This window comes from Poecilia latipinna, unplaced genomic scaffold (genome assembly GCF_001443285.1).
Source record: "Poecilia latipinna isolate Pla-1442-1.1 unplaced genomic scaffold, P_latipinna-1.0 Scaffold2443, whole genome shotgun sequence".
Lineage (NCBI taxonomy): Eukaryota > Metazoa > Chordata > Actinopteri > Cyprinodontiformes > Poeciliidae > Poecilia > Poecilia latipinna.
The window spans coordinates 11,682-39,670 of NW_015115059.1; the positions used below are offsets into that span (position 1 = coordinate 11,682).

The following is a 27,989-nucleotide window of genomic DNA, read 5'->3' on the forward strand; positions in this document are numbered from 1 at the left end:
TATTTAGTTTGAAACGTATGTAGTAAATATAACTAATATTCAGAGTTGGGTGGTAACTAGTAACATTTACTCAGTTACATTTATTTAACTTCTTTTGGGAAAAAAATCTACCTTCAGGAGTATTTTTACTACACTATATTTTTACTTGAATAATTTTATTATGAAGTAATTCTACTCTTATTCAAGTAAAATTTCTGGATTTTCTGCCCACTGGATGAAAAACAAACATTTTAATCAAAGACTCACCAGACAGACACACAGCTGGAGTTTTTTATTGAAAGAAACGGATTTGGAAACATTTTATTTTACCTTAGTTATTGTTTGTTCCTTAGATGAAATATTGTCATTTTTGTTCTTAAAATACCAAAATTTCCATTTAATTTTCCATTTTGGTCCATCTGATGATGTAATTTTTAAAATGATTGATAATTTGATCAGTGACTGAGTACTTCAGTAGATGTTCTCCAAATGCCTTTTTACTTGAGTAAAAATATGCTGAAGTAGTACTACTCTTATTTGCGTAGTTTTTTGTTACTATTAGCCAACATTAGAAACAATCTTTGTAAATTTTAACCTGTAGTTCTGAGCGCCGCCACAAGGGGGCAGCATAAACCCGTTTTCATGACCCCATCAGCAGGTATGCTTTCAGTTTGAGCACAAAGGGAAACTTCAGCACCACATTAACTAAATGTTTCAGCCTAAAATCAGAGCTGATGGATCCAATCATGGCTGCTAATCAGTGAAGCTGTAAAACCAGAGAAAATACAAAATGTTTCTACGTTTCCAATAACGCCAAACAAGTAAACACAAACTCCAGGCCACACCTTTGGCACGGCCGACTGAACACGTTGGACCAGTGATGACTCCCAGAGGGTGTGTCCTGCTGCCTCGCTGTGAAAGGGAGCAGTGTTCACCTCCTCCTCCTCTTCCTCCTCCTCGTCTTCCTCCCTCTCTGGGGTTTTCTGGAGCCAAACAGGAGGGGAGCCACAGCAGCACCGGCCGGACTGGGAGCCTGAAGCAGATTCCCTGCAGAGCGCCGGAGTCTTGGAGGTTCAGCCTGGGAGTTAGCACCGCTGGGAAACGCTGTCGCCATGGGGGACGTGGTTTCCTCTCACCTGGACGAGAGCAGGCGGGAGATGATTACAGGTTACACCGATTTATCCATTTTACTCTGGCTTTTTAAGCTCTAACGCACCAAATCGGAGCACTTTTCTCCATTTTTAGAGTTCAAATGAGTCTTAAAATGGAGATAATAAGCAGGTTTCCAGCAGAGGCGGGGGGTATGTTTGTCTAAGTTTGGGTCTGATCTGCCTCCCACTGAGAAATGTTCCAGCAGAGCATGGAAACAAACCCAATCAGAGGGATTTTACATCAGGGTTCTGCTCCTTTACTGCATTTCTAATTGTTGGTTGTTTCTCTGCTGCTACTGGAGAGCAGGAATCTGAAGACTGTTGAACTGCAGACTCTCTTTTTGTTTGATGTTGCTTTTTGTGAAGCGGCGAATGAAATGCTTTCTGGTGAAGTTTAGAGAAAAGGAAAAAAGGGAAGGGCCTCTTTGTTCAAATGCTTCTGTGGCTGAGATTCAGCGCTACTACAGCGTCTGTACGCAGCTGGGTTACATGCTTCACACATGTCACAAGTCTAGATGTTTTTATTGGGATTTTATGTGGCAAAAAAAGCATTAATGTTAAATGGAAGGAAACCTCATAGTGGTTCACCATCCAGAACGAAAACCACCTTAGATCATGTTTTCAAATGGTCCAGTCAAAGTCCAGTCAAGGCAAAACTCAAAAACTGTTTCTCAAATTCCCTTTGCAGCTCCCTGTCCAATGAGGCAGCAGCAATTTAGTAAAAAATTAGACAGAAAATCATCTCTGGACGGGCAAAATTCTGTTAATTTTGAATTTAGGGATTAACCGATACCGATATTAGTATTGCCGTTGTGGCTGATAACCGATATTTACCGATGTTATATACACTACTTAAAAAAAGACCAGAAACAAACGGCAACAAGATAAAAATAACAATCGGTTGTTCATATCGACCCAGTTTTATTTATCGGACCAATACCAATATGTAAAACAATGACTAATAATGACTGATACCGATGTTAGTGCCGATATATTGCGTATCCATATTTAAGTTTAATTTATTTAAATAGGTCAGGGATTGCTGTAAGTTAAAATGCTAATTTCCATCTGTAGTCCAAACATGAAGCTGTAGCTGGAATGAAAGGTGCCTGGATAAAAATGCACACCACACTTTTCAGATGTTTTCCAGAAGAGTGTTGAAAATAATAAAACATCTCAATAATTTATCTCTGACTTTTTTAATAGAAGCATATTAGAGTAACCAATTATGAAACAAGTGTTAAACATTACAAAATAATCAAAATCAAGCAAATATGATCAGATATGTTGATGAATGTTCTAGTTATTATGACTTAGACAGAACTAAGCAGGCGGGTTTTAGCTTTAATTTACAGGAACTCGGTGTTTCAGCAGTTTTGCAATTTTCTGGAAGTTCATTCCAGATTAGAGGAGAATAAAAACAGTAAAAGCTGCTGAATCCATGAACTAATCTGTGACCAAAAAGCAGGAAAATAGTCAAGAAATGGTAGAAACCTCCAGAAAGCAGAAACATCCGATTCAGGCCAAATATGTCCGATTTGTTGACATATTTGGGTAGAAAATATACAAATTTATTAACAAGAGTTTTGTTAATCCTACTTCTGATTCAGTACATTATTTCAAATCCACAATTAAATGTAACAAAAATTACACTAACAGTGATTTTTCCAACTTTAATCTGATTTTTGTATTGAACTCTAAAGTGCATAAAGGAAAGTATCGTCTGTTTATGTGTTTCCAGGACAAAAGAAGTGTAAATTTTCAGTTTTGGAAAATAGAAAATCTTATATTCGATCATGAGATTTGTTGGTATTGATCACTGGTTGAGTGGTTGGTGCATCAAGGCTTTAAGCACGGTGGAGGACCCGTCATGGCTTGGGCTCTGGTTACAATCAGTCAAATGTTTAATTGTAATAGAAGAGCTGGTTTCAGCTTCTAACTTTAAAATTCAATTAAAAAGGAATCAAGTCACATGAAAACATCAAAAATAAGAAAAAAACCCAAAACAACTTGGAAATGAGGTGGAGGAACCAACCGTGCATCTACCACCAAAACGGATTCAGAAAAACAAGAAAAATATTTAAATTTAATTATTTTAATTCAGCATTTAAATGTAAGAATTATAAACAACTAATTAGTTTCATATTCTTTAATGGATATATGAATTAAAAGAAGAGAAAATGATGCTGAATCAAATAATAAAATGTGGCGTTTGTTGATGCGTTTATGGGCCAAAAAAAGTGGGAATTTTCAGTTTCAGGGTTAGAATAATTTCAAAAATTATATCACCTGTCAAAATGGAAAAACTGATAAAACTGAGACTAGATTCACCTTCAAAACGGTTAAAAATGAAGAATGTAAGGTTAAAAAGGACGTTTATTAAAATAAAATTAAAAACTATAAAAATATTTTAGGACAAGGCGGTGGCAGCATCAGGGTGTGGGAAGGGTTTTTATTTTAATTAATTTTGTCCTTGCTATGGAATGTAGATTAATATAACAAGATATTATTAATAACAGTAATAAATGATGGTGAATTTAAACTTCTTTTTAGTTTGTTTTGTTTTTATCTCCAAAAAGGTGCTGGAAAAATTTGAAAATGACCTTGAAAGTTCTTGGAAAATGTCTGAATTTTCCTGTGGGAACCCAGTAAAGAGGTGGCGTTGTGTTAGAGCTGAGCAGGTGAAGGCAGCAGTCACAGGTGAGGCTAACGAGGTGCAGCAGGTAGCGACACGTCCCAGTTAGTCTGGCCGCGCCGCGCCCTTCCTCAGCGCCGTCTCTACCTGCTCATCTTCCTCAGCGTGAAACCGCAACCAAGCAGCAAACCTTTAACAGCTCGCCACAGGAGAGCGCCTCGCTTCGTGGCTGTTATTACACGTCCTGGTCTGACTTTGTAACGGCTGTTCAGGTTTGTTAGCATGGAGCTGTGCAAAAGTCTTAGGTCATTACTTACAACCAGACTGTGTTTCTTTTATGGGGCTGGTTGGATTATTTTCTATGCATTTATAGTAACTGATGCTGATGATTTGGTGTCCAAAAGAAACATGAAGGAAGAGATGGAAGTTGGGTCGATTAATCAAATTTTCTGAAGATTTAAATTTATGTTCAATGCATTTCTTAGATTTATCGATTTAACATAAATCCTTACCTCAAGTCTGCTAATGTTTCCAAATCCAGCATTTTCCAGGACTGAAGTTGGAGCCTTTTAGCCTTACTGTTTCCTGCTCATTTGTTCGCAATCTGAACTGAAGACAGATTTTGACATGTTATAGGAAATAAAATTTCCTTTCATACAGAAGATTGCTGACAGCTGTCACTGATCGGAAAAAGATCAGATTTTTATCTGGATGCAAGTTCAGCCAGTTCACCGGTTTACATCTCCAAACCTCCACCATCCTGAATGTTTTCGATGGATTCTTGCTCCAACGCATCTGAATCTAAACATTGAATTACCTCTTTAGCAGGTTAGCAAATTTAGCAAACACCTGGATGTTGGTCGCTCATTTAATCCAGGTTTGTTGGAGCAAAGATGCATCCAAAAGTTGGCAATCAAAGAGTTTAACTCAAAGCATATTCATGTGTTAGTGTTACCTAGTCAAAGTCCAGACCCAAATCCAAAGGCGGCAGACTCTTCTTAAAAGATTTGCAGCTTTAGGTGCAACAAAAGTTGGTTCTGAAATATTGCAATGTGGCAAAATGTAAAAACTACGAGGGGTAGGATTCAGTCTGTCACAATAAATGACAGCATGATGAATTAAAATGAGCTCAATAATTTTTATTCCATTTATATTTTTGGAAGGGAAATTTTGTTTATAGAGATTTCATGACCCATTTTATTTGTGGTTTCAGTTGTAAGTGGTGTTTGTTTCCACTTTATGTTGGATATTTAAAATATCTTCCAGTTCCAGTGTCAGGTGTGAAGGTTTATTGGTCTTTGAGAGTCATTATCAATATATTACCTGTATTTGGTCTCAAAACAACTATTATCATTTATCACAATAATTATTGGGACAATTTATTGTCCAGCAATATTTGTTATGCAACAGGCCTAGGTAAGATACAGGACAAGGGACGATTCAAGACTTTTGCACAGCATTCTCCCTCTGTTGCATGCAAATGCTGCACGGATCGCAGCAGAAGAGATAAACGGATATCTGAGTTATGCAAATCTTTAACAGTGGCTGACGACATTGTGTCAACAACCTGTTGGTGTTACTGGGATCACCAGGAAAGGCTGAACTGGGAAAGAGATGGTCTGAATCTGCAGAATAAAATGAGATAAATGGGAATTTTTCCAGAATCCCGCAGTCTAAAAGCTGTTTTTCTTTTCTTCAGTCTGTCTGAATAAGACCCCCCACTTCTCTGCTGCGATGAAAAACACAACAGGATTACATAAGATAGGCCACCTGTTTCCTCACCACAGTCTGACCTCAGAGAATAAATCACATTTCCTGGTAAAAACACAGTTTGAATCAGTCTTACTCAGCAGTCCTTCACATTTCAAGACAGTAAACTTCTTTTTCCTGTAGAGGAATTTAAGGTTCATGGAGGGAAACCTCTTTACCAGGCAGCTGCTTCCACACAGGTCCAACACAGAAGACTGAGTGTTTTGGTTTATTTTTTGCTTTCTAATCTTTGTCTCCAGCAGACTATTTAAAGCATTCCAGTCTGTTGACTTTGGCCCTGCAGGACGTCTGGTGGAAAGTACCAACTTGGTGCATAATTGTAGAGCCAACCGCAGTGACCAACTCTTACCTGGTGCAAAATTTAGTTGGTATGACGAGCATGAAAGCAAACATCCAACAGAGTGCAGCTACGTTTGGAGATCAGAATGCAGATGGGAGGGGCTTGATGTGCCAAACCGTTGAGTCATCATTTTTTATTTTGGTTTCAATGAGGCAAGCAGAGCATTTAGACTTAAGAGCACAAAATGGAGAAGAAGATGGACTACCATAAAGATTCAGGCGAGAACCTGAACCACCAACATCTGGTTTGGACTAGGCCCTTTTTAAAAAAACTTCTTGACAGTTGGACTTGTTGGTGTGTTTTGGATCATCGTATGGCTGATTTTGGAGAAACTGATCGCCCAAGCAAAGTGACGTCATCAGTTTCTGCTTGGCTCATGGGTCACCCACACTCCTGCCCAATCAGGGAGAAACACGATGCCAATGGAGACACACCCAGCTTGGCTAGAACAGAACCAGAGATTGACCAGCAAGAGTGAGACTTGACAATGGAGAAGGAACAAAAGTTTCACCAAGAGATTATCCAGAAGGTTTCTGAAGAGTCCAAAAATATCATGTAAAGAACCGCAGAGTTCCTCAGTTACAGTCAGTGGTCATGACTCAACAACTCAACTTCCTTCTTCACAAACTTTAAAACTGAGTGCCGTCAGATTTTAGCAGTTGTAGGATTTGTCTTTTGTATAAAACCACGAGCCATTTCTCCTGCTTAGCACTCACACATTTGTTTTGATTGTATTTACCCAGAATGTCCTGCGCTGTAATCCACTTCCTGCTTTTGGAGCGGTCTGTGGTCCGCTTGGTGTTCACACATGCATTTGAACCGCATCAGAGTTCACAAAGACCTATTGTAGAGTTTGATTACACATTCTTACCTCTCTAAATGAATCAGACTTTACAAACTGGAGTTGGATTAAAGGGGACTAAGCAGGGCTGGTGTGAATCTAAGTAAAGTTTCCTGAAATGTTTTGGGATGAAAACAAGCATTGGGTTGTGGAAACCAACAGTCAAACAAAGTGGTGGTTGTGTGGTAATGTGGGATTGATTTGCATTGATGCAACCATGAATTTTGGTCTCTACCAGAAAATCCTAACGGAGAATGTCCGTTCCAAATCATGTCGACAAAATGAAGGTTCTAATCAAAGTCTGGACCTAATCCAATTCAGATACAGTGTTGTGACCTTAAAGAAGATGCTTTATGCTCAAGAATGATTGAATGCGACTGAATTAAAGCGATTCCTCCAAACTGATGCTGGTTATCAGAAACTTGTCGTCTCTTGCAGCGTTTGCTGTTCTTGACTGGGTTCTGACTCGTCCTCCCATCTCGTCCATCAGTGGCCTGCTGTTTTTTAATCAGCCTGTGCGTCCCTGTCCCCCGTCTCCTACACATTCCCTGTGTCTATCCTGTCCTGTCAGCGTTTTCCTTCCTGCTCTGCTCCCTCCTTCCTGTCCCCACGCTTCCATAAACAGACCAGAGTCCACGTCTCACTTGTTTACAGCAGTAAAAAACTTGATTTGTCCCCTGCAGGAGGTTCTTGGGACGGTTTTATTGGGATGCTACACAACAGCCTCCAAACTGACACAATCTGGGCTCTTTTTTGTGGATGAGGAAGTGACACGTCAAAGGTTCATTTAGTTACGGCTGCTAAAAAAGGAAAAATCTAAATTAGCTGCTTCCCGTTACCCAAAATACTGTTCTGAATAACTGGACAAAATTAACTTCGAAAGGATGAATTTAGCATTTCAGCTCAGATTATTTAGCTTAAAGATATTCACAGTAGGCTGGTCGCAATAAAACCGTTAAAAGAGCTAAATAATTCCCATTTGTTGATTTATAATTTTCTTTCTACCAAAATCTGACAATGACAAAAGTCTTCAGTTTGGTGTTCTGGTCTCAACTAGCCACACTGGTTTTGTTTACAGAGACGTTATAATGCATTTTATTTGTCGTTTCTGTTTTGTTTATTTATTTTGGATGATTAAAAAGTTTTCCATTTCCAGTGTACATCAGAATTTAAATCTTATTGATCTTTTATGTGTTCTTGTGTTATTATTCCATTATTACCACTGTGTTACTTAAAAATAGTCTCAAAACAACATTATAATTTGTCCTGGGACAAACTGCAGAGTAGTTTGAGAAATTAGTGATTTCCTCACAAACTAAATATTAAATTTAAGTCTGAATAGAACATATTTTAAGAAGCCTCTAAACACAGAATGTCTGCAGTTTGATGCTTTTGGGCAATAATTGACAAATTCAGATAGAAATGATTAAAATGATGCTCTAACTGACAACTTATTGGTTAGATTTTCCAATTTATGGTTTTGTATTTACAATAGACTGGCTACCAGCATTTCTTTGGAGAGATTAACTTCACTTTTGACTTTGAAAGGTGTAAATTTGTACAAATTGTGCACTGCTTAAGAAAATAAACGAGTTTTCTGATCCTTTGTGTTTTTGCTCCTGCAGCTCGGACCAGAGATGTGATGACGCAGTTTGGCGATCTGTACGAGAAGCAGTACGCCGTCGCTCTCTTCAACTTCGTTCGCTTCGAGATAGAAGGAGGAGGCGGCGCGCAGTCGCAGCTGCTGCACCGAAAGGCAAGTTTCACAGCTACAACACAGAACTGAAAATTCAATTTCAGCTTCATTTAATGCCAAAACAGCCAAAATACTCAAGAAGAACGTGTCCAGGTCAAAGTTTTATTGTTTTCCCCCAATTAAACATGCAAAAATATTAATGAACTCCTCCTCTTTTAGCCGCACAGCAGTAAATTAAATGTGATATTTTACGTTTGCCTTCATGTTTACAACTACTTAACTTTTTAAATTTATTATTTTCTCTATTTGTTAAATCTCTGCAGCAAAAATAAGAATTTTGCTTTGCTGTATTTCGTTAGGAGTAAATATTAGCTGGATGTTTATGGCACAATTTATTAAACAGAAATAAAAGGAAAAAAAGGTTAAGAAAAACCTGTCTTATACTCGACATTTTCAGTTTAAAAATATATAAATCCTTAAAAAAAATGTAAAAATGTCAAGAGAGCAAAATTTCTGCTGCTCTTGAACGGCAGTCTAAAACAAAGGAGAGGAAAAGGTCACACAAAATTAATCCAGGGGTCACAAATGGCTCCTGGACCACATTTTGGACACCAAAGCATATTGAATGGCCTAGTCAAAGTCTCAATCTAAATTAAGGTGAGAATCTGAGCCAAAATCTGAAAATTGCTGGTTGCAGATCATCTCCATCCCACCGGCCAGTCATGCAGAAGAATGGCTGGAAGTTTCAGTCTTTAAATGAAGAAAACTGGTTGAAAATCCCCAAAATCTAATTATTTTTATCAGTTTATTTTTATTTATTTTAATTAATTTATTTTAATTTTTTATTTAAAAAGTAAATAGAAACTATGTATAATTTCCATTACTTAAGCACTACATCATGTTGGTTTACCACATAGAAACTCTAATAAAACAACGTTAAGTTTGTGCCCAAGTTAAAAATAGTTTGTTTTAGCTTCACATCTGTTAACCTTAACCTTTGACCCCAGGAACCTGAAGAGCGCAGGGTGTTTTGTGTTTTCACTGCGGCGTTGTTTAGGTAAATCATCTGATGACGAGACGGTGACTCCTTCCTGATCCTCCCTGCATCTGTGTTGCTGCTTCATTCAGAAAACTAATCAAGCTAACAGACGCGCCGCTCCCTCTATTATGTTTTAATCTGTTAACTTCCAGTAGTTTTTTATTTATTTGCCCTGTTCAGACTGAGTCATTCAAGCAGCTTTCAGATCTAAGAACAGAAACCACCTCCTTAAAATCAGACCAACACAGGATGAATTTCAGAGCTAACTCAAACAATTTAGCACACTTAGCTTCCCCTAAATTAATTCTAAAGCACTAATTTACTTGACTGTAAACTTTCAGTTGAATAAAGTTCAACATCTGTGTTCAAGTTTTGGTTGTCAACTTAATTTAAGTAGACACATATTCATGCTTTTATTTTGAAGTGAATGACTGCTCTGTTTCCTCTCTTTTTTTCCCAAATAACTTTTTTTCAAACAAGTAACAAAAAATAGACAGTAGAGAAGAATAATGCCAAAATTAAATTGTTGTTCAAGGGCTGCAGTCTCTCAAATAATGTGAATTGATGTTAGCGGCTTAGCATTAGCATTCTGCAAAATACAGTTCTTGTATGGCGTCATAGCCTTAGCATAGCATTTATGATTAGCCCCTTAGGGTTTCAGTGTTTCATAAAGTGTGACTTAAATCACTAAAAATCCTGAAAATATTTATTTGGAAAGGTATTTCAGTTGATTTTGACGGTTCTAAAACTCACAAAGTTTCAAAATAAAACGCCTGATCCCCTCACAGCGGTGACGCGCTACAATAAGTAAAGTCACGCCCATTTAAATATAACATTAACGCATCTTTTATGAATGAAGCCAAAATCTCTCAATGTCAAACCCTAAAATATAATTATGTAGAGAAGTGAAACTCTGCTGATTTACACAAAGCTTTGTAGAAGCATAAATGTGATTGGCTGATTGTTTGAAGTAGCAGCTAAACTAATAGAGTTACTGGAGAGTGAACATAATTAGATCAGAATGTGGCTGTATTTAAATAAACTGCCTTGGTGTGACAATCTGAATTGAACAAAGTCAAATCATAAATTTTATGTATTGAGATGTTGAAAGATTTCTGACTTTATTTTGAAGGGATCACAGTTGGTTTTGTTGCATGAAATGAGCCGATCCAGCATGTTACTGAATGTTTTAGTTTATTTTTGTGCATCTTTAATGAATGACGCTGTTTTCCAACCATCACTGAGGGAAACTGGAGCACATTTCACTCATGAACAGAGGGCAGCTGCTCATACGCATGAAAAATCTTCCATTTTGTTCTGTTTTTAATCATCAAATTTAATTTGATGAAAACCCTCAAAATATGGTGCAATGAAATAAAATCCTAACTAATAAATCCATTAGATTAATGCTATCCTGTATTATCTGACACCTTTAAGCAACACTTCTTTGATTATTAATTGATGCATTTATGGTTAAATATAAGTTTTAAAATACATAAGAGTAAATCTGCTGTAACTTAAACTTTCCTCGCCTTTGAGTGGGAATTGTTTGATCCAAGACAGGAACTCTGCAAACAAACCAGGGTGTTGCACATCCTTCTGTAAACACCTTGAGGTAAAACTCTCCTCCCATCACTGTTGGGAAATTCCTGTTCAGGTTTTAAGACTCGTGGGAATGAAATAAATCCAAAACGTGTCAGAAATACGTCCAGTCAGATTTACGTCAGGATTAACGGAAGATCTTTGATTCTTCCAGGACGCTCTGGCGGGTCACACCATCTTCTCCGGGAGTTTGTTCCAGTATCTGGAGGAGAACCGGAAGTGGAGGAACCGTTTCGTCTTCATCCCAAACAGCTACGCCATCAACCTCTACGAGAGCAAAGCGGTGAGTGGACGTCGGAGTCTGGTTCTGGTTCTGAGGATCTGAAACCAGCTTGTTACCCAATGTTTGCTTCGCAGGCCCACGACCGAAATCTGCATCCAAAGATTTCCATTAACTGCGCCGGGTACAAGGCCCTGACCTCCATGGAGGAGTACGTGGAGCTGCTCAACAGCAGCCTGTCAGGTGGGAAAACCATCCCAACGCCTCAAAATGCAGCCGTAGTGTCATCATTTTTCACAACAATCGTCTCCTCAGACATGGGAAATGTTTCTTTCCTACTTAGAGTAACACGTTTTCCTGAATGTTTGGGATACCAATTTGATTTTTAAACGTTTTGCCATTTCATCCAAACAAAAACTCCAACCAAAGTGGAGATTTGAGAAACTTTGGTTTTGTTACATTGAAAAAAAATGGAGATTTAGGTTCCCGCACATTACAGTCTGTTACTAATAACACACCAATATATCCACATGATTCCCAGACGACAACTTTATATTCTAATCTGTCCACACAAATGGACTTCTGGCGCCATGTTTAATTCCCAACAGGAAATCGTGGTTGTGTTGAAGTGATCTCATGTTAGCGCTTTAGCATTAGCTTCTGCAGAACTAATGTTTATGAATTAGCCCTTTAGGGTTTCAGTGTTTCACTGCTATTACATCACAAAGCACGACACAAATCACTAAAATTCTGGAAAATATTCATTTGTAGAGAAATTTCAGTTGATTTTGACGGTTCTAAAACTCCCACAGTTTGTGGGAGAGATAAAAAAATAAATTATGAAGACAAAAATAAAACGCCTGATTCTCTCACAGCGCTTACATGACAGAGGGATTGTTTGTAAACACGGTGGATGTCGGACTTTAAACGCTCACTGGTTGCCATGGTTACCCGCATTTATCTTGCTGCTTTAACATTAGCTAGCATGTTGTCAGTCAAATGTGATAAAATAAGTTATTCTACTAAATTTACATTATTACTGAATGAAATGCATCTTACTGACCTGCAAACATTAAATGAAAGCGAGTCGACAAAATGTTCCAACATTACTAAATAGTAATATTAAAGTGTTTTTGAAGCGATCTGATTGGCTGACGCAGGTTTTAGCTCTGTGCTACACTGCCCCCTATGGGCCTGGCATGTTTAAAACACTCAGAGCAGATTCATGCGAGTTCATGTGGATTACATCTTTTCTGATTTCTATGTGTGCAGACACTTTAATTTGTTTTAGATTCAGCTACGTGTGTAGACCTTTAACTACTTATTTTTTGTTTCTACAGAGTTTAATAAACATCGGATCCATTTTGATTTTCCTGATCAGAATGGTGAATTAGGCTAGCATTTAGCATACCAAAGCATTGACCTATAAAGCCACGTCTCTTCAACCTTTTTTAAATATTTTCTGTCCAAACTATGTCAAATGACTCATTCTGTTCTTTGTTTCAGAAATCAAGGCCAAACCGAGCAACGCTCCCTTCATCAAGTGTCCGACCCAGTTCCCGCTGATCCTGTGGCACCCGTACGCCCGCCACTACTACTTCTGCGTGGTGACGGAGAAGGAGCAGAAGAAGTGGCACGCCGTGCTGCAGGACTGCGTCAGACACAGCAACAATGGTAATGACATCAGATACGCAGCGGGACACAGAGGAAAACCTTAATTTAGAGATTTACTTTAGAAAACAAGCTCCGTCTTTTAATTGAGCACCAGAAACAACCCAGAAGCTTTCCTTCTACTTTTTGTACGAATAGTAACAGTTCAGAATTCGTGGAAAATGTGTCTATTTCTAGAGGTTTACGTAGCGCGAATGTAAAATATTCAAAAGAAAATGCAGTTTAGGAAGCTGAAATATTTTGGCACAAATCTACTTGACACTATTGGTTGGTGTTTGTTCAGCAGTCAATCCCTAAGCACCATTTGTCATCTCTAAATGAGGTAAATGCAACTTTTTATTACTCTCTGTATGGAACATGGATTATAATCTGACATGAATTACGGCTGAGGCAGCTGTTCAGTACAAGTAAGAATGTTTTTGACAATTTCTATGAAAAATCTTCAATAAACTCCCAATAATTAGCACAAAAAATGTGGAGATTTGTTGATTTTGTGTGAATTTCCACAATAAATCTCAAGAAACTGGAAGGACTGGTTGATATAACTTGGCAGTAAATGGATAAAAACTGCATTGATTTGATTGACAGGATGATATTTAAGCACAGTTAGTGTTTAGTCTAGAATCTAGAGGGCCACATAAAAAGCTGCAGCGGGCCGGAAACTTGACGTGGTATAAATAATGACGCAGAATAAACTGGATTTCAGCAACAGAATGAAAATCACAATCAAGCATCAACAGTGTGAACGTAGCGTTAGTTTCTGGAGGAATAAAGCTACGTTCTTCAAAGTCTCCACAGATGTTTGGTCATTTTTACGCCACTTTGGTGGATTAAACAAAAAACTGTAATTTTCAGTTTTGTTTATGTTTGGGAATATTAGCACTGAGGAGGAAACTTTAGTTTTTCTTGGTCCCTTTCATCAGGGCAGGGAGCGACTCTTGATCCGTCTCTTCTTGCAGTGACATGAGTCACATCTCATTGTTTAGAGACACTGAAAACAGAGACGCAGCAGGAAGCAGAGCCTCTCTGTTTGTTGTGTTGTCACGCCTCACCTCCTGCCTTGGTGATCTTCAGTTGGCGGCGCGCTCATCGCCTCCATTCAACAACAAAGGTCACGTTTCTGATTTTCAATGCGGTTGATTTTGAGGAATGGTGAAGAGCAGGAAGTGAGGAACATGTGAACTCTCACATATTCCTCACTGATGAAGAAACGCAGGCTAACATTCGCATGAATGGACTTGTTTGATTTCTGCCAGGTGGAAAAGCAGGTGTGATGTAATATTTATGTTGCAACGCATTTACAAAATAAAACCTTTTCTGCTTGAGTAGATGTCGATGGCTGGGACAGACGTTTAGCTTTAGCAACACCATTACACACGTCAGTGCTTTCACTTTTAATTTACAGAACAGACGCCGTGACAACAAGCTTCTCTGTTGCTTTTAATGTTTTTAGCACATTCCTTTTTAAACTTTCCATTTCTTCTTAAGTGTTAAGTTTGCATTATTATGTGCTTTAATGTTCCTTATAAATCAATAGATGAAAACAAATCTTAATGTTTCCTTCCAGACCATAACAGGTCATCTGAGATAGAAGTGGATGTTTGTAACCCCGAGGTTTTGACTATTATCCTCATGAGAACCATCAGGTTTTATCAGAATCAGTTTGGTGATTCTCATTGCTCCATATTCAACATTTATCTCCAGTGGTTCCGCCTCACAGTGGCAGACATCTGAAAATATTAAACCAGAAAAACGGAATAGGAATGTGAAACATTGCAGAGATAATTATTTATTTTTGGCTTTTATCAATTATTCTCAATACCATCTCAATCTAGATGGAATATAAAGCCTTTTCTTCAGCTGGACACAGTTCAGCTCACTCTGATGTGGAGAAACCGCAAGTTAAATGCTGACTCAGACAAACCGAGGGCTCATTTGAATCGGCTAAAGCTTTCTTTGTTCCATCCTCGATAATCGGCCAGCAGAGCGACCGGCCGCTGCTTTGCATCACCTTAACAAGATGGTTTGCAAATCGTTCAGTTAATCATCGGCTCAGCAGGAAGGTCCGACTAAAACTGGTCACACTCTAGAAATGTAGAACTGGACACCTGGAGCGGCTCCATATTGATTAAAACAAACTTTACAGCATTTTATTGGGATTTTACAAAATATGATGTGAGGAAAATTAAGTTTTGAGTACATTAGTAATTTTGCAAAAATACTTAATGTTTAATCAGGCTGAATGGATGCAGGACGTCAGACTCACGTATTTTAGGCCTAAACTTTGACTAGGCGTCTTAACTTGCTCTTTGCACGTTGCTTTACGATGTGATGCCTGGTTGTGTGTGTGTGTTAGCTTCCAGAACGTCTTAAATAAACCATGACTGGGTCTGCAGCTCCCATTCGCTCCCAGGCCGGCGGGCGGCCGGCAGGCAGGGACCTAAAGCTGCTCAGCGGCTGTGATGTCTGCGGCTGATGGTGTGTTTCAGTGGGTGTTTACTGTCCTGTGGGTTTGGCTGCTTCCATTCACTACAACCATATGGGGAACTCGCACTCATGCTTGTCGCTGTATGAAGTGTGAAAGAAAGACGTGCTTAAATTAAACCGGATTTTACTTTAAAGGCGGGAGGAAGATGACAAAAAGCAAAGAGAAAAACGTTCTGTGAGGTCAGAGAGGAAAGAGAGAACCGGCTGAGTGTTGGTGAGGCGGGCAGAAAGGGAAATGCCTTAAATAAAACCACCGTGGTAAGTGCTGCCACATGTTCTATTAATAATACATTCAACACACACACACACACACACACACAGAGCAGCACAGCTGTAATCTGAACTCAGCTTGTTGCTGGAAAATGTTTAGATTTTTTCAGGCCTGACAGGATAAAACATGGAGAGCTCCTGGAAAAATGCATAAAATTAAGATTTAATGTTTTTCTTTGCAGTCGAGAATAATTATGTTTCAGATTAATTATGTGATTAATCTGAAACATTTATGAGATTAAAGTCATAATATTAGCAGAATAAAGACATGAAGTTAAGAGAAAAAAGCTTTGATTGAATCAATCATATCAGATTTTGTTTCATCGTTTCGAAGTTAAATAATTTGATGTTGATGTGTTAAACGATGAAGAATGGGTGATTTGTAAAACAGATAAGAAATTCAGAAGATGCTCAACATTCATCTTTACTTTTATTAGAGTTCTCTAAAAATTCATACTACTGACATAACATTACAACTTAATTGTATAAGTTTGACTGCATTATTGACTATTTTCATATTATTTATTCTTCTAAGATATAACTAAATTATTTTATTATCCTCATTTTATGACTTTTTCATCTATTATGATTTTATTATCATATTATTTCAACTTTAATCTCCTAAAACATGAGTATTTGTCACATTATTCCAACTGTCACATAATTTTTTTCCAGGCTTCTTCTGCTGCAGATTTATGCCACATATCTAACTTTAAAAGATAAATCACGTAAAGGTCTGCTTAAATGCGACATGATTGTTCTGACTGCAGATTGTTTGAAAAACTGATTTGTATCAGATTTAGTTCCTCAGATGGAAGAGAAACTAAAGATCAGAATTATGTGTAAATAAATAAAATATTACACATAAAATGCTGTTTAAAAGGATTTACAGATAAGAATTAATAGTTTAAAAAACAAAAGGCTAAAATAATTTTTAAAAGTAAATAGAAATAAGAGCAGTAAATGGTGACTTTGCTGGGCTGCATCAGGGCGACTGCAGTGAAACAGTAATGAGATATTTATATATTTTAATGAAGAAAACATCCAGTATGTTGAACTTTGCTCTCTTCTGGATTAGTCACAGCGTCTGAAATGGGCCTGGAGCCACAGGAATGTCAACAGGTTGATCCAGCGCATTTTTAAGCTTCTCCCTTCGCTGCATTTTAATCTGAACGCAGGAAGATTCATATTTATGTCCGGACTGGTCCCAGTGATGCTGATCAGTCTGGTGTGATGTGAGTCTGAGTGCTGTGGCCATTTATCCAGAGAACATGGAGCCCAAAGTCCAGAGCTCAGCAGAACTTCCTGTCTGGTTCCCTCCTCGTCCAGAGTTCTGGGTAACTTCCTGTCTTTGTGAGCCGCCTCTTAGTCACACACTCGTCAACGGCCTGACGGGCCCTCGACGGTGTGTGTGTGTGTTAGAGCTTTCAACAAACAAATCACCACTGTGGCTTCCTGTCTAACTCAGCATCCAACTGGAGAGCAGGAAGCTGCTGCTTCTCATGCAACCTGCTGCTTCTCATGCAACCTGCTGCCACCAGCAGCTCCAGCGCATAAAGTTTTCACTGCTGTTCGTAATTGACTGTAAAAACTCATCTGGGACGGAGCGACTCAGAATCAGAAGCCCGGTTCTGTTTTCGTGAGAGTAAACTTCCTCAAACCGATCCGACATTTTGTTCCGTCGTCCCATTGGCTGGGGGGACACGGGGAGGGTTGCCGTGGCAACCAGCGGGTCAACATCTTCCTGTTTTTGGGCTCCACACAGACGAGTGTGACGGTGCATCAGAGATGTTCCCTCTCTGATGCAGATGTGACTCAGTTGGCAGGGAAACAAAATAAATCCAAATATTTAAAAAAAAAAAACTATTTTTTTACTCGTTGAAGTTTATGACATAAAATAAAAGACAGAAAAGTTTTAACATTTTCATATTTTACTTGTCATAATTTTATGTGGTCAATTTCCATACTTTTCATAATTTTGCAATATTAAGTTTATTGTATTTTCTTATGCATTGTTTTAGGTTTATTTTATTTTAATAATCACAATTTTTTGTTTGTTTTTCTCAGAATTTTGTAATTATGGTTAAAATATTTGTGATGTTTTTCTGATGTTTTCAACAGCTTATTGATCGTATTTCTACGCACTATTTTATTTAATATTTGAATTATTTTTCATTTACTTTAATATTTAAATTTTTTTCATTATCTAATAAATAAACCATTTTAAATTATACTTATATTTTATAAGTACATAAAAACTTATTCCTTCAATTCTTTTCAGCTACATTTTATAAATATATACGTTTAATTTTTCTGCATTAATTAATTTTTTCTTATTTTTAATTATTGTATTTATCAACTTATTTTTCACCATTAGTATTATTTTTTTTTTGATCATTAGTGTGTATTTGCCTTTGTTTCTGTCCAGCTCTGTCAGAGGAAAACACGGTCCAGACTCCGGCCTTCACCGACTCTGTGAGGCGCTACAGACAGGTCAAAGGTCACTACGGCACCTGGGAGATGATGTGCGGATCGCCGCCTCAGGTCAGGACCTTAAATTATTCACAACTCAAGCATGTTCACAACATAAACTCAGCGGGAGCCTCTGCATATTTTAACGAGCCACGCCCTAATTGAAGGGAGGATTGTTACCATGGTGACGCATTTCCTTCAGGTTGAACACAGAGAAAGTATTTCTGAGGGAGAGTTCAGGTGGAGGTGATGAGAGACGTGCAGCGCTGCTTTTAACAGAGGTTTCCTCCTAGAATCTGGACCTTTTATTAACATTTCTGATTATCATCTCTCTAAATAATTTACATTCAGTTTCTACCGAATCTTTGTGTTTCTGAATTTCCTCCATACACTTCAATTATTCAAATTTACCATCCCGTTTCCTGAACACAGCCACAAAAACAACCCCCACATTAATGTGTTCATAATTAGCAGCCAAGGAGTTAAATTTGACATTAATATTTCTATTTCAGCCCTTTCACAGTGTGAAGGACAGCTATAAAAATAAACACAAAGCCTGAATAGTTTCAGTAATCCTGAAGCCGCCTCTCGCCCTTTGAGCTGCCAGGGCCTTCAGGGCAGAACTGAAAACAAGCAGCAACATATTTTTCTGCGTTCCTGCAGCAGCTGTGTGAAATATGCTTGATATGGAATATTTAGGTGTGACAAAAGAAATGCAAGGAGCAAAAGAAAATATGCAGCAAGGCACTTTTTATGCTACATAGATATATAAAAATTAGATTATAATGAGAATACTTCATTTTGATTGTTGTAAAGTTAATGCCTTGGTTACATAGCCTGCAGTCTGCTGCTTTACATGTTTATTTATATGTAAAAGTATTTCTTAAGAAAATAATTTTTCATAAAATATAGTTAAAATATTTTTTTTTCTTTAAAAAAAACTTTTCTTAAAAAATATTTTAAGAAACAAATTTCTCATATACACACATTATTTTAAGAAAATATTTTCTTAAAGATTTTTTTTTAATTTAAAGACAAAACTTTAATGTATTTTTTTAAGAAATGTAATGTATTTAAAAAAGGAAAATATATTTAAAAAAGAATACATTTTTAAAAGATTTTTTTTCTTTTTTAAAAAAAATTGATACATTTCTTAAAAAGAAAATTTAGAATATATTTTCTACAAAATATATATACATTTATAAGATATTAGAAAAGAGAAAAAATATATTTAAAATGAAAAGAAAAAAACTATATATCTCAAAAAACAAAGTATGTACAAACATAAATTTTTTCTAAGTTTGTGACTCGGACTAAAACCACAATATTTGCTGCAAGCTGATACCGTTTCATCTTGCAGGCTGCTTCCAGACTAACAAGCTTTTAAATAAACAGGCGGTAACAGTGGAGTTTATCCAATCTGAACAATGTCTCAGTAAACATGTTGGTGCTGAGGTCGATGTGTCCTCCGTAAATCAGCCTCCCTAACGCGACCATGCAGCCACAGGAAGGAGGGAGTTCTGTTTTTAAACATCTGATTGGTTGACTACAGCTAGCAAAATGCAGGGAAACTAAAATAAGAGCAGATGGCTCATTTTTAATTCAGTTCATTACGAGGTACTTCACCAAAAATGTAATTTCAGTTCAATCAGATCTACATTCAGATGAAGCTTTTATTTTTGACACGTTTCATTGTAAGTTTTCTCCAACCTTCATTTCTGAAACCTGACATCTTTAGGTAGGGCTGGTTAGCCGGTGTTACTTAGCAACATGCTAATGCAAGCTAAATGCTAAGCAGTAACCGCTAATGTCCTAAATTCAATCCATTGGTTTATTAATCCATCCATCCAACGGTCTGTCCGTCCGTTCATCAGATTTATCTCTAGGTATTTCTCTAGGTCGTTGCATCCTGAACTGTTCGTCTCCATGACGACTGGGTTCTGTCTTTCAGATCCTGGCTAACCTGGTTCTGGAGACGCTCCAGCCTGAGCTCAGAAATGCGATTGGCCCTCGGCTGAAGGGGAAGCTGCAGGACAGACAGAGGAAGTGGATGTTGGTGAGTTTCTGTAGCACCGACACGTTCTCAGCCCATTCAGCCTCTCTGACTGACCGTCTCCCTGTTCTCCAGATCTCTGACGCCGTGTACCGGCAGGTTCTGACCCAGACCAACGGCCAGTACGCCGCCCTGGTGAACGCCTGTGAGGCCCAGAAGCCTTCGCTGGACGCCAGACTGCGCGGCGACATGGACATGCTGGTCACGACCAAAGAACACGTCATCAGCAAGATCAGAGGTGGTTGGAGTTAGAAGTTGCTGGTTTAAAGCTGCAGAATGCAACTTTCACAAATAAATAAATGTTTTTCACATTTCTGTTAAACCCTGTTGTGACAGTAAAATATGAGACGGATAATCTGTGAAAAGATCGATCTCCTCCACCTTCTCCATGAGCTGCTGTTATATAAAGAAATGCACCAAAAACAACCAATCAGAGCCAGGAGGCGGGGCTTAACGCTGCCAATCAACCTTATGAATGACGGGGAGACGGCTTACTGTTAGCGTTTCTCTACCGTCATCGGTGGCTATGCTAACTAGCCTCAGCATAGAGGTTAGCTGCAGCCTAGCAGGAAGCAAGAGGGTGTATGAGAAGGATGATTGACAGCAGTAAGATCCGCCTCCTGGCTCTGATTGGATACAGATTATCTGTCACATTAAAGTGTCACTATAGTTACAGTTTCAACAAATATTTAAAAATATATTTTATAAAAGCTACATACTGCATCTTTAGGGCTTACTGCTCTGAATTCAATGTTTTACATCATGGCCGCAGTCTGAAAACATTCTGAGAAGCTCATCTGGTTTATTTTATGATTCATCTCTTATTTTAGGTTCCAGTTTTCATCTCCGTTTGTTCTGATTGGTCTAATATGACACATCGAGAGGAGGCTTCCTGTTTTTGGTGATGTCATCATGTCAGCATTGCAAGTTAAAGAATAAAGCAGCTCAGCAGCTTTTCCTTTTATGGGAATTTTAATGTCATGTTGAACTAAACCTAAACAACACGACGTTTAAATGAGCTTAAGAAATGCAAACAGGTTATTTAAATAGAGGCTCTTACTCAAGTTCTTTGTTTCTTTGCTTCCTCGACGCTTTAATCAAGTTTTTCAACCCAAATTTGTGGCTCATTTTATGGCCTGCATTTCCTCTGAGACCAAGATGTTGATTTGAAATTTCTTAAACAGTCGAGAACGTTTAGGATTTGGTGTAGATATAAATTTAAGAAGGAAACGCATATTTTTTTCTTGTTTTTTTTGGGTGGAAATAAACCAACACAACCACATTTTTTCGCTTTTTATCTCCGGTACTTGTCACAGGAGAATAATATTTAAACTTCTAGACTTTTAGTCCACATCCAAACATCTTTCCTGTTTTTTCCTTCTTGTTTTGTGTTTTCTGTCATCACAGTGAACTTTTACACTTTAAAAATGAGCCATAAAGCATGTCGTCCGCTGATCTTGACATTGTCTCATCATCTCAAACATGCGGCTCTTCTTATTAAGGCGCGGTGGAAGATCTGCATTCCAGCCACGTGCTGAACAATCAGTCTGTAAAATTCTGCAGAAGAACACGACATGTGTTCCTGAGAGAAACCCACAGGTGTTCTGACTCTTCTTCTGCTGTTTTGTCGCCCTCCAGCCCTGGTGATGCCGAAAGCCGAGCAGCTCCTGCGCAGCAGCATCCAGTCGTACCTGGGCTCCATCCTGGAGGCCCTGATGGAGCCCACCAGCCGTGGCTTCGCCGAGGTCCGGGACACTTTCTTCAAGGAGGTGGTGGAGATCAGCAAGAACTCGCTCAACGGCGGCGGCAAAGACAAGCTGGGAGAGGTGAGCGGAGGAACACGGCGACCTCAGATTGCCAATCAGGGAGTGTCTGAGGCTACGCCTGAGATCATTGTGTGCGTTTTTGGTTGTGCTGCAGCAGCTGGAGCGGCTGTCCATGCTGGCCTTCCACCCGGTGAAGATGCAGAGCGGCTACCAGCAGATGCAGCAGCTGAACCTGGAGGGGCTGCAGCAGAGGTTCGACGTCTCCAGCCCCAACGTGTTCGTCAGCAGAGCCCAGATACTCATGAGGGAGGTGAGATCACGCCGCTCTGCTGCCACCTGCTGGCCTTTTACACACAACACACTTCCTGTGAATATGACCAATAACCAGAGGTGGGCAGAGAACCCGAAAATTATACTCCAGTAAGGAAAAGGTATTTGGTATGAAGTCTACTCTAGTACTGAGTAAGTGATCAAATTAATCATTTAATATTTACAAATTACAACATCAGATTGATCAAAATATGAAGTTAAGTGGAAATTTTGGCATCTACATTTACCACTGACTTTCTGGCATTATTTTTTCTTCCTTACAACTTCCTAACTGCAGTGTCAGACGATATTTATTGTAAATTTATGGCTTTACTTATGAAAACTTTTAATTTGTTATAACTTTTTGATAAAGGAAGATTTAAAAGTTTTTTCTTGTAATTATGTAAAATTAGTTGTTTTGTTTTTTGTTTTTTTAATGGAAATTCACTCCACGGCCAATTTTAAATATTTCATCTACAGTTATCCTGAAACTCCACAGCAGGAAAACATTGGAATGAGATTCAGGTATTTCCCAGGCTTCAAAAAATATATATTTGAGTGATTTTAGTCCCAATTTTTTATCCACCAACTGATCCATTAATTTCTAGGGCTGCATGATATGATGAACGTTGCCATGACGATATTCCAGCTAAATCTTTAGATTTACATTTTCAGCTTTTAAAAGACAATAAATAAACAAATGAACATGACGTTTGGGCGTTAAGGGCAGGGAAAGTTTATCCAACCAGCTGTAAATGTTATTTAAATTAATTTTAATATAATTTGCTTCCATTAAAATTCAAATAATATTAAAAGTGCAGCATTCTGCATGCAGAGCACGCTTTGGTTTGTGACATTTCCTGCTACAGTACTGCAGTTCTCCGTCCGTCTCTTCCTTGTTTGCAGTCTTTGGATTTTCCAGGTTTAAACTTCTGCATTAATTCATGATGGAGTTTCATGTGTGAAAACGTTTTAAATTTGCTCGTCTGGGCAGCAAATGGACAACGCGGTGTTCACGTTTGAGCAGCTGCTCCACCAGGCTCTGGAGGCGCAGGGCGAGGAGGACCTCTGCAAAAACATCCAGAAGTGTCAGGACAGAGTTATCAAGGTGAACCAGCCGCAGATCTGCGTTATAATCTGATTTATTTTTAACAAGCAGGATGAAAACAGTCGGCTCTGTTTGTGTTCCTGTCAGAAATACGACTACGACAGCAGCACGGTGCGGAAGAAGTTCTTCAGAGAGGCTCTGCTGCAGATCATCATCCCCTACATGCTGCAGCAGCTCGCCCCGTCCTGCACACCAGTCAGTAACGCAGCGGCTCTGCCTCGCTCCTGCAGATGTCGGTTCAACGTGTTAAAGTTGTGATGCTCTCTGCAGGAGCTGCCTCGCTTCCAGGAGCTGATCTTTGAGGACTTGTCCCACTTCCTGCTGGTGGAGAACATGTACGAAGAGGTCGTCCTGCAGTCCGTCTCCAAGGACATCATGATGGGTGAGGACAAAAAAAAACAAAAACACTGTCCTTTCACTTCCCTCCAAAAAGAAATGATTTTATGAGGAATTGGGATAAATTACAACATTGTTGTTTGGAGGCAATTTTCAAGGAAATATATTGAAAATGATATAATATTAAGATTAATAAACTTTAATATTGTAAAGATCAGTTAGCCTCAGTGCATTATAAGCCTGGCGGGCCACCAGGCTTTATTTGCTCCCACCAGGCTAAGTGCAAAAAATTATATTTATTTTAATTCCATTTTAATAAGGTTTGGTTTTTTAGGTTATAGTTGGTATTTAGGTTGGTATTCCAATAACATAATAACGTAGTGATATTTTAAAATTTTTTGTCGACTTCATAATCTATTCAATGTTTTTGTGTTTATTGTTTAAATATTTAAAATGTCTTGGATGTTTTTATTGTTTTTGGTCATTTTGCTTTGTTTGTTACAATGTTAGATCTTTAAAAATTAAGTTTTATTTATCTTTGAGCAGCTAAATTTGCATTATTATACCATTATTAATAGATTAAACAAAATATTGTTTATCGCAATAATTTGTGGGACAATTTATCGTCCAGGAATCTGTTATTGTGACAGGCAAATGTGCGAACTCCTTTTCTGAAATTTAAAATAAAAGCATGCAGGAACTGTGTGAAGACAAATGACTTTGTGTCTGTTTTACGTTTGTCCAGCGGTGAAGGAGGCGGCGGTGCAGCGGAGACACAACCTGTACAGAGACAGCATCGTTCTGACCAACAGCGACCCCAACCTGCACCTCCTGGAGGAAACCCCGTCGGTGGACTGGGGCGCCAAGTTCGGATCCGACGGTGGGGAAGGCGGCGAAGAAAAGGGATTCAGAGGCAGACGTAAGCAGGTGGTCTCCATGATCCAACTGGAGGGGCTGCCCATCCCGTACGAGTCCTGCCTCGAGGTCCCCGGGGTGGAACTCATTCCCGAGGAGGACGGGGACTTTGCCGAGGACGACAGTGAGGAAAACGAGGAGAACCCGGGTCAGTCCGAGAACCCGAAGTCTCCTGACAGCGTGACCCAAATCAGAGACTTGATCAACCCGGTGGTGGAGGTGGTTCTGCCGGGTCCAGAGGAGGACGCCACCACCGGGACGGAGACCACCAACGGCACCGTCACCATGGAGGACGGGCTGCAGGAGGAAGTGACGCATGTCACCACCATCGTGGGCGACAGCCTCAGCAAGTCCAAGTCCATCATGGAGGAGCTGATGGGCAGCAGGAAGCAGAAGGAGCTGCAGGACGAAGCGGCCATCCAGAGAGCCATCAAGGAGATGGAGATGGCTGTGCAGGAGGAGGACAGCGAACAGGCGAGCGAACAGGAAGCGAGCGAACAGGAAGTGAGCGAACAGGAAGCGAGCGAACAGGAAGCGAGCGAACAGGAAGTGAGCGAACAGGAAGCGAGCGAACAGGAAGCGAGCGAACACGCGGCAGACGCCTCCGACACAGAGTCTCAGCCGCTAGCAACGGACTGCGGCTCGCGCAACGACGACAGCGGCTTCCAGTCCCCGACCAACGAGGCCGAAACGATCACCAACGGTTCGGACCCAACGGCCGACCTGGTGGACGTGGAACTGCTGCTAGCATAGAAAACTGTAAAAACCCAAAACACACTGAGAAAATATAGATTTATTTATTAATGTGTTTGTCAGACATTTAACCAGAAACAATCGTTAGAAGAACAGAACATTAAACTCATACCTGAGTGAAGTTTGGCTCCTCCCACTTTCTACAAATCTAACAATATTGGAGTCAATGTTTGTGCAGCAAAAGGTTTTGTTTGTGCCGCTATCATTGTAAAGTTATTAATGTTTCCAGAGGTCATAAAAGGTCAATCAACCCCCACCTTCTTCAAATCAGACAAAATCGGTGTCGATTAACTCGACTACATTTGCTCAGGCTTGTGCAGCAAAAAATTTAGTTTGTGCTGCTTTTGTTTTGAAGATATTATTGAAAGTTTAAAGGTCAATCAGACCCCCCATGTTACCCAAATTTAAGGGAATTGGTGTTGAATGTTTGTGCAACGTTTGTGCCGCTATAATTTTAAAGATATTAATAGAAAACAGATCTGGTGTCAAACAACACAGCTACGTTTGTGCTGCGTTTGCTGTGAAGACATTAATGATGACCTCTGGAAACTTTTTTATTAGCATATTTAAAATGATAGCGGCACAAACAAAACATTTTACTGCAGAAACTCACTAATTTTGTCAACTTCACTCAGGTTAAATTTATCATCTGCAAACATTTTATCAGCTTGTTTAATCTGCTTGCTTCATTTGGCTGTAAATACGTGCATCTGACCAGCAGGGGGCGCTACAGCCACAGCTGAGAACCTCCTGTATTTCTTTTATGTTTCAACATAATTATTGACCTTCTAAGGTAACCAGCAACATCCGTTTTAAATACATGACCGTGTTTATAGTAAACACATCGAGTGAAATATGATTTTTTTTATTGTTTTTGTTTCATATTTTTATAATCTCATGGGGTTTGTTAACCTGTCATGTTGTTGTAAAGTTGATTTCATTCGCTCATATTAACGGGATCATAGCGGTGATTATCTCATGCTGTACGCTCTCAGTTATTTAAATAATAAAGGTTTGTAGTTTTGTGTATTTCTCCAGACATAAAACTTAATTAGAACTGGTGATGAATTATGAGTCATTTGGAAAGCAGTTTGTCGAAAGGGCAATAATATTCTATATACTCAACTATTGATGTCCTTCAAAACAATTTATAAAACTCATTTAAATGTTAATTAACCAAAATATCATCCAGCAACATTTCAAACAGTACAAAGTAAATATTTATATATAACTGAAACGAGTCGGTCAGCAGTCCAGTTTAGGGTTGAGGGTCCAACTCCTTTTTTTCTTGTTTCTTTAACTCCATAATGAAGTCATTAAGTAACAAGCTAGAATATCTTTATTAAAATCACTGTGAGAATAAAACATAATAAACAGACCGAGAACCTTACAGATTACAAAACAAGCCAGCACTGCTGTCTTACCTCCAACTGTCGGCTTCCTGTGTCCTCATGTGGATGAAGCCATCTCTGCAACATCCGCCGATGCAAAGATCTCACACTCCCATGGCTCCAAGTAATGTTGAATCAAAAAGGGTTTTAAAGATGGGAAGAATCAGGGAAAACCTCTCGGCATGGACAGCTGATGCGGTGTACAATAGATTCATAATTTCTCAAGGCAACCATCTTGTTCAAGACATCGTTGAAGAAGGCACACACAATAATCCCATAATTACAAAAGTCTTGGCATTTACGGGTTAAATATTTTAGACTTTTAAAGTAAAAACGCTTCCCCAAAAAAGTGCCATCAAACAGGACAAAACAATAAAGCAGGAGCCGCGATATTACAGTCTCCAGAGCGGGTCTTGCTAGCTGAATCAGAGGCTAACAACGCCGAAAAAGACTCCCGCTTTATAAAAGCAGCACCAAGATCCACTTTTAGGACTCCGGAGAAATTTTAAATTCAACTGGAGGTTCGGGAGTCCGGTTTCCGCCTTTAGGTGAAACCATCCTGATAAAATATCCGTCATTTTCCCCGTTTCATTTGTCGGTGAAAACTAAGCTAGCAAAGAAGCCGTTGGCTACGCTACGTGACGAAAGACGCGCTCGCGCTGATGGAGCTGAACCTTGACTCGTGTCACGTGTATGGAGCTGAAACAGTCTCATAATTCACAAATGCACAGAAAAATATCCACGTTTGTATTTCTGATGCAGCCCGATTATTTCTTGATTTGCCTTGTCGGTTGTGCTGCATTTATGTGTGAATTTTGAGACCTTGGTTTTGTGCATCTTGTTCTGTGCATTTGTGTGTGAACATCAGGGGAGTCTCAAAATTCACATGCAAATGCAGCACAACCCACAGGCCACAAGCAGATTGTAACTCAAGAAATATCTGTGTTTGCATCAAAATACAAGTGTGTATCTTGTTCTGTGCATTTGTGGTTCTTGGTTTGTGTGTTTGTGAGTTATGAGACTGTTTTTGCTCCATACACGTGACTCCATCAGCCAATTATTTTTCTTGCACGACTTCGAAGCGCTTGCATAGGACAGAATATTAAGGCTACACTAAGAAAAAAGAAATTTACAAGAATAATGTGATAATACAAGAACAAGCTGACTATTGTCGTAATTTTTTTT

The 27,989-nt window shown here is 39.0% G+C and overlaps 1 protein-coding gene and 1 long non-coding RNA gene across 4 annotated transcripts; one reads left to right on the forward strand and one right to left on the reverse strand.

Annotated features, from left to right (window-relative positions):
* Positions 1 to 257: 257 nt before the first annotated feature.
* On the reverse strand, positions 258 to 27,973 carry LOC106937820 (uncharacterized). The gene is made up of 2 exons (XR_001422467.1): positions 26,838 to 27,973; positions 258 to 1,115 (listed from the first exon to the last, which is right to left on the reverse strand). It is a non-coding gene; the product is annotated as an uncharacterized LOC106937820 (long non-coding RNA).
* Positions 1,063 to 26,487, forward strand: niban2a (niban apoptosis regulator 2a). Of its 3 annotated transcripts, none has more exons than XM_015019531.1 (15): positions 1,063 to 1,146; positions 8,342 to 8,472; positions 11,208 to 11,336; positions 11,411 to 11,516; positions 12,780 to 12,947; positions 18,130 to 18,245; positions 20,125 to 20,229; positions 20,302 to 20,464; positions 21,865 to 22,052; positions 22,147 to 22,302; positions 23,296 to 23,409; positions 23,497 to 23,604; positions 23,680 to 23,791; positions 24,491 to 25,161; positions 25,222 to 26,487. In XM_015019531.1, the coding sequence occupies exons 1-15, from the start codon at positions 1,092 to 1,094 to the stop codon at positions 25,411 to 25,413; spliced, it is 2,514 nt and encodes an 837-aa protein (XP_014875017.1). In that variant the 5' UTR covers positions 1,063 to 1,091; the 3' UTR covers positions 25,414 to 26,487. The 3 variants fall into 3 exon arrangements, with proteins under 3 accessions (XP_014875017.1, XP_014875018.1, XP_014875015.1); XM_015019532.1 differs by having other exon boundaries at positions 24,491 to 25,146; XM_015019529.1 differs by having other exon boundaries at positions 24,491 to 26,487.
* Positions 27,974 to 27,989: the final 16 nt, after the last annotated feature.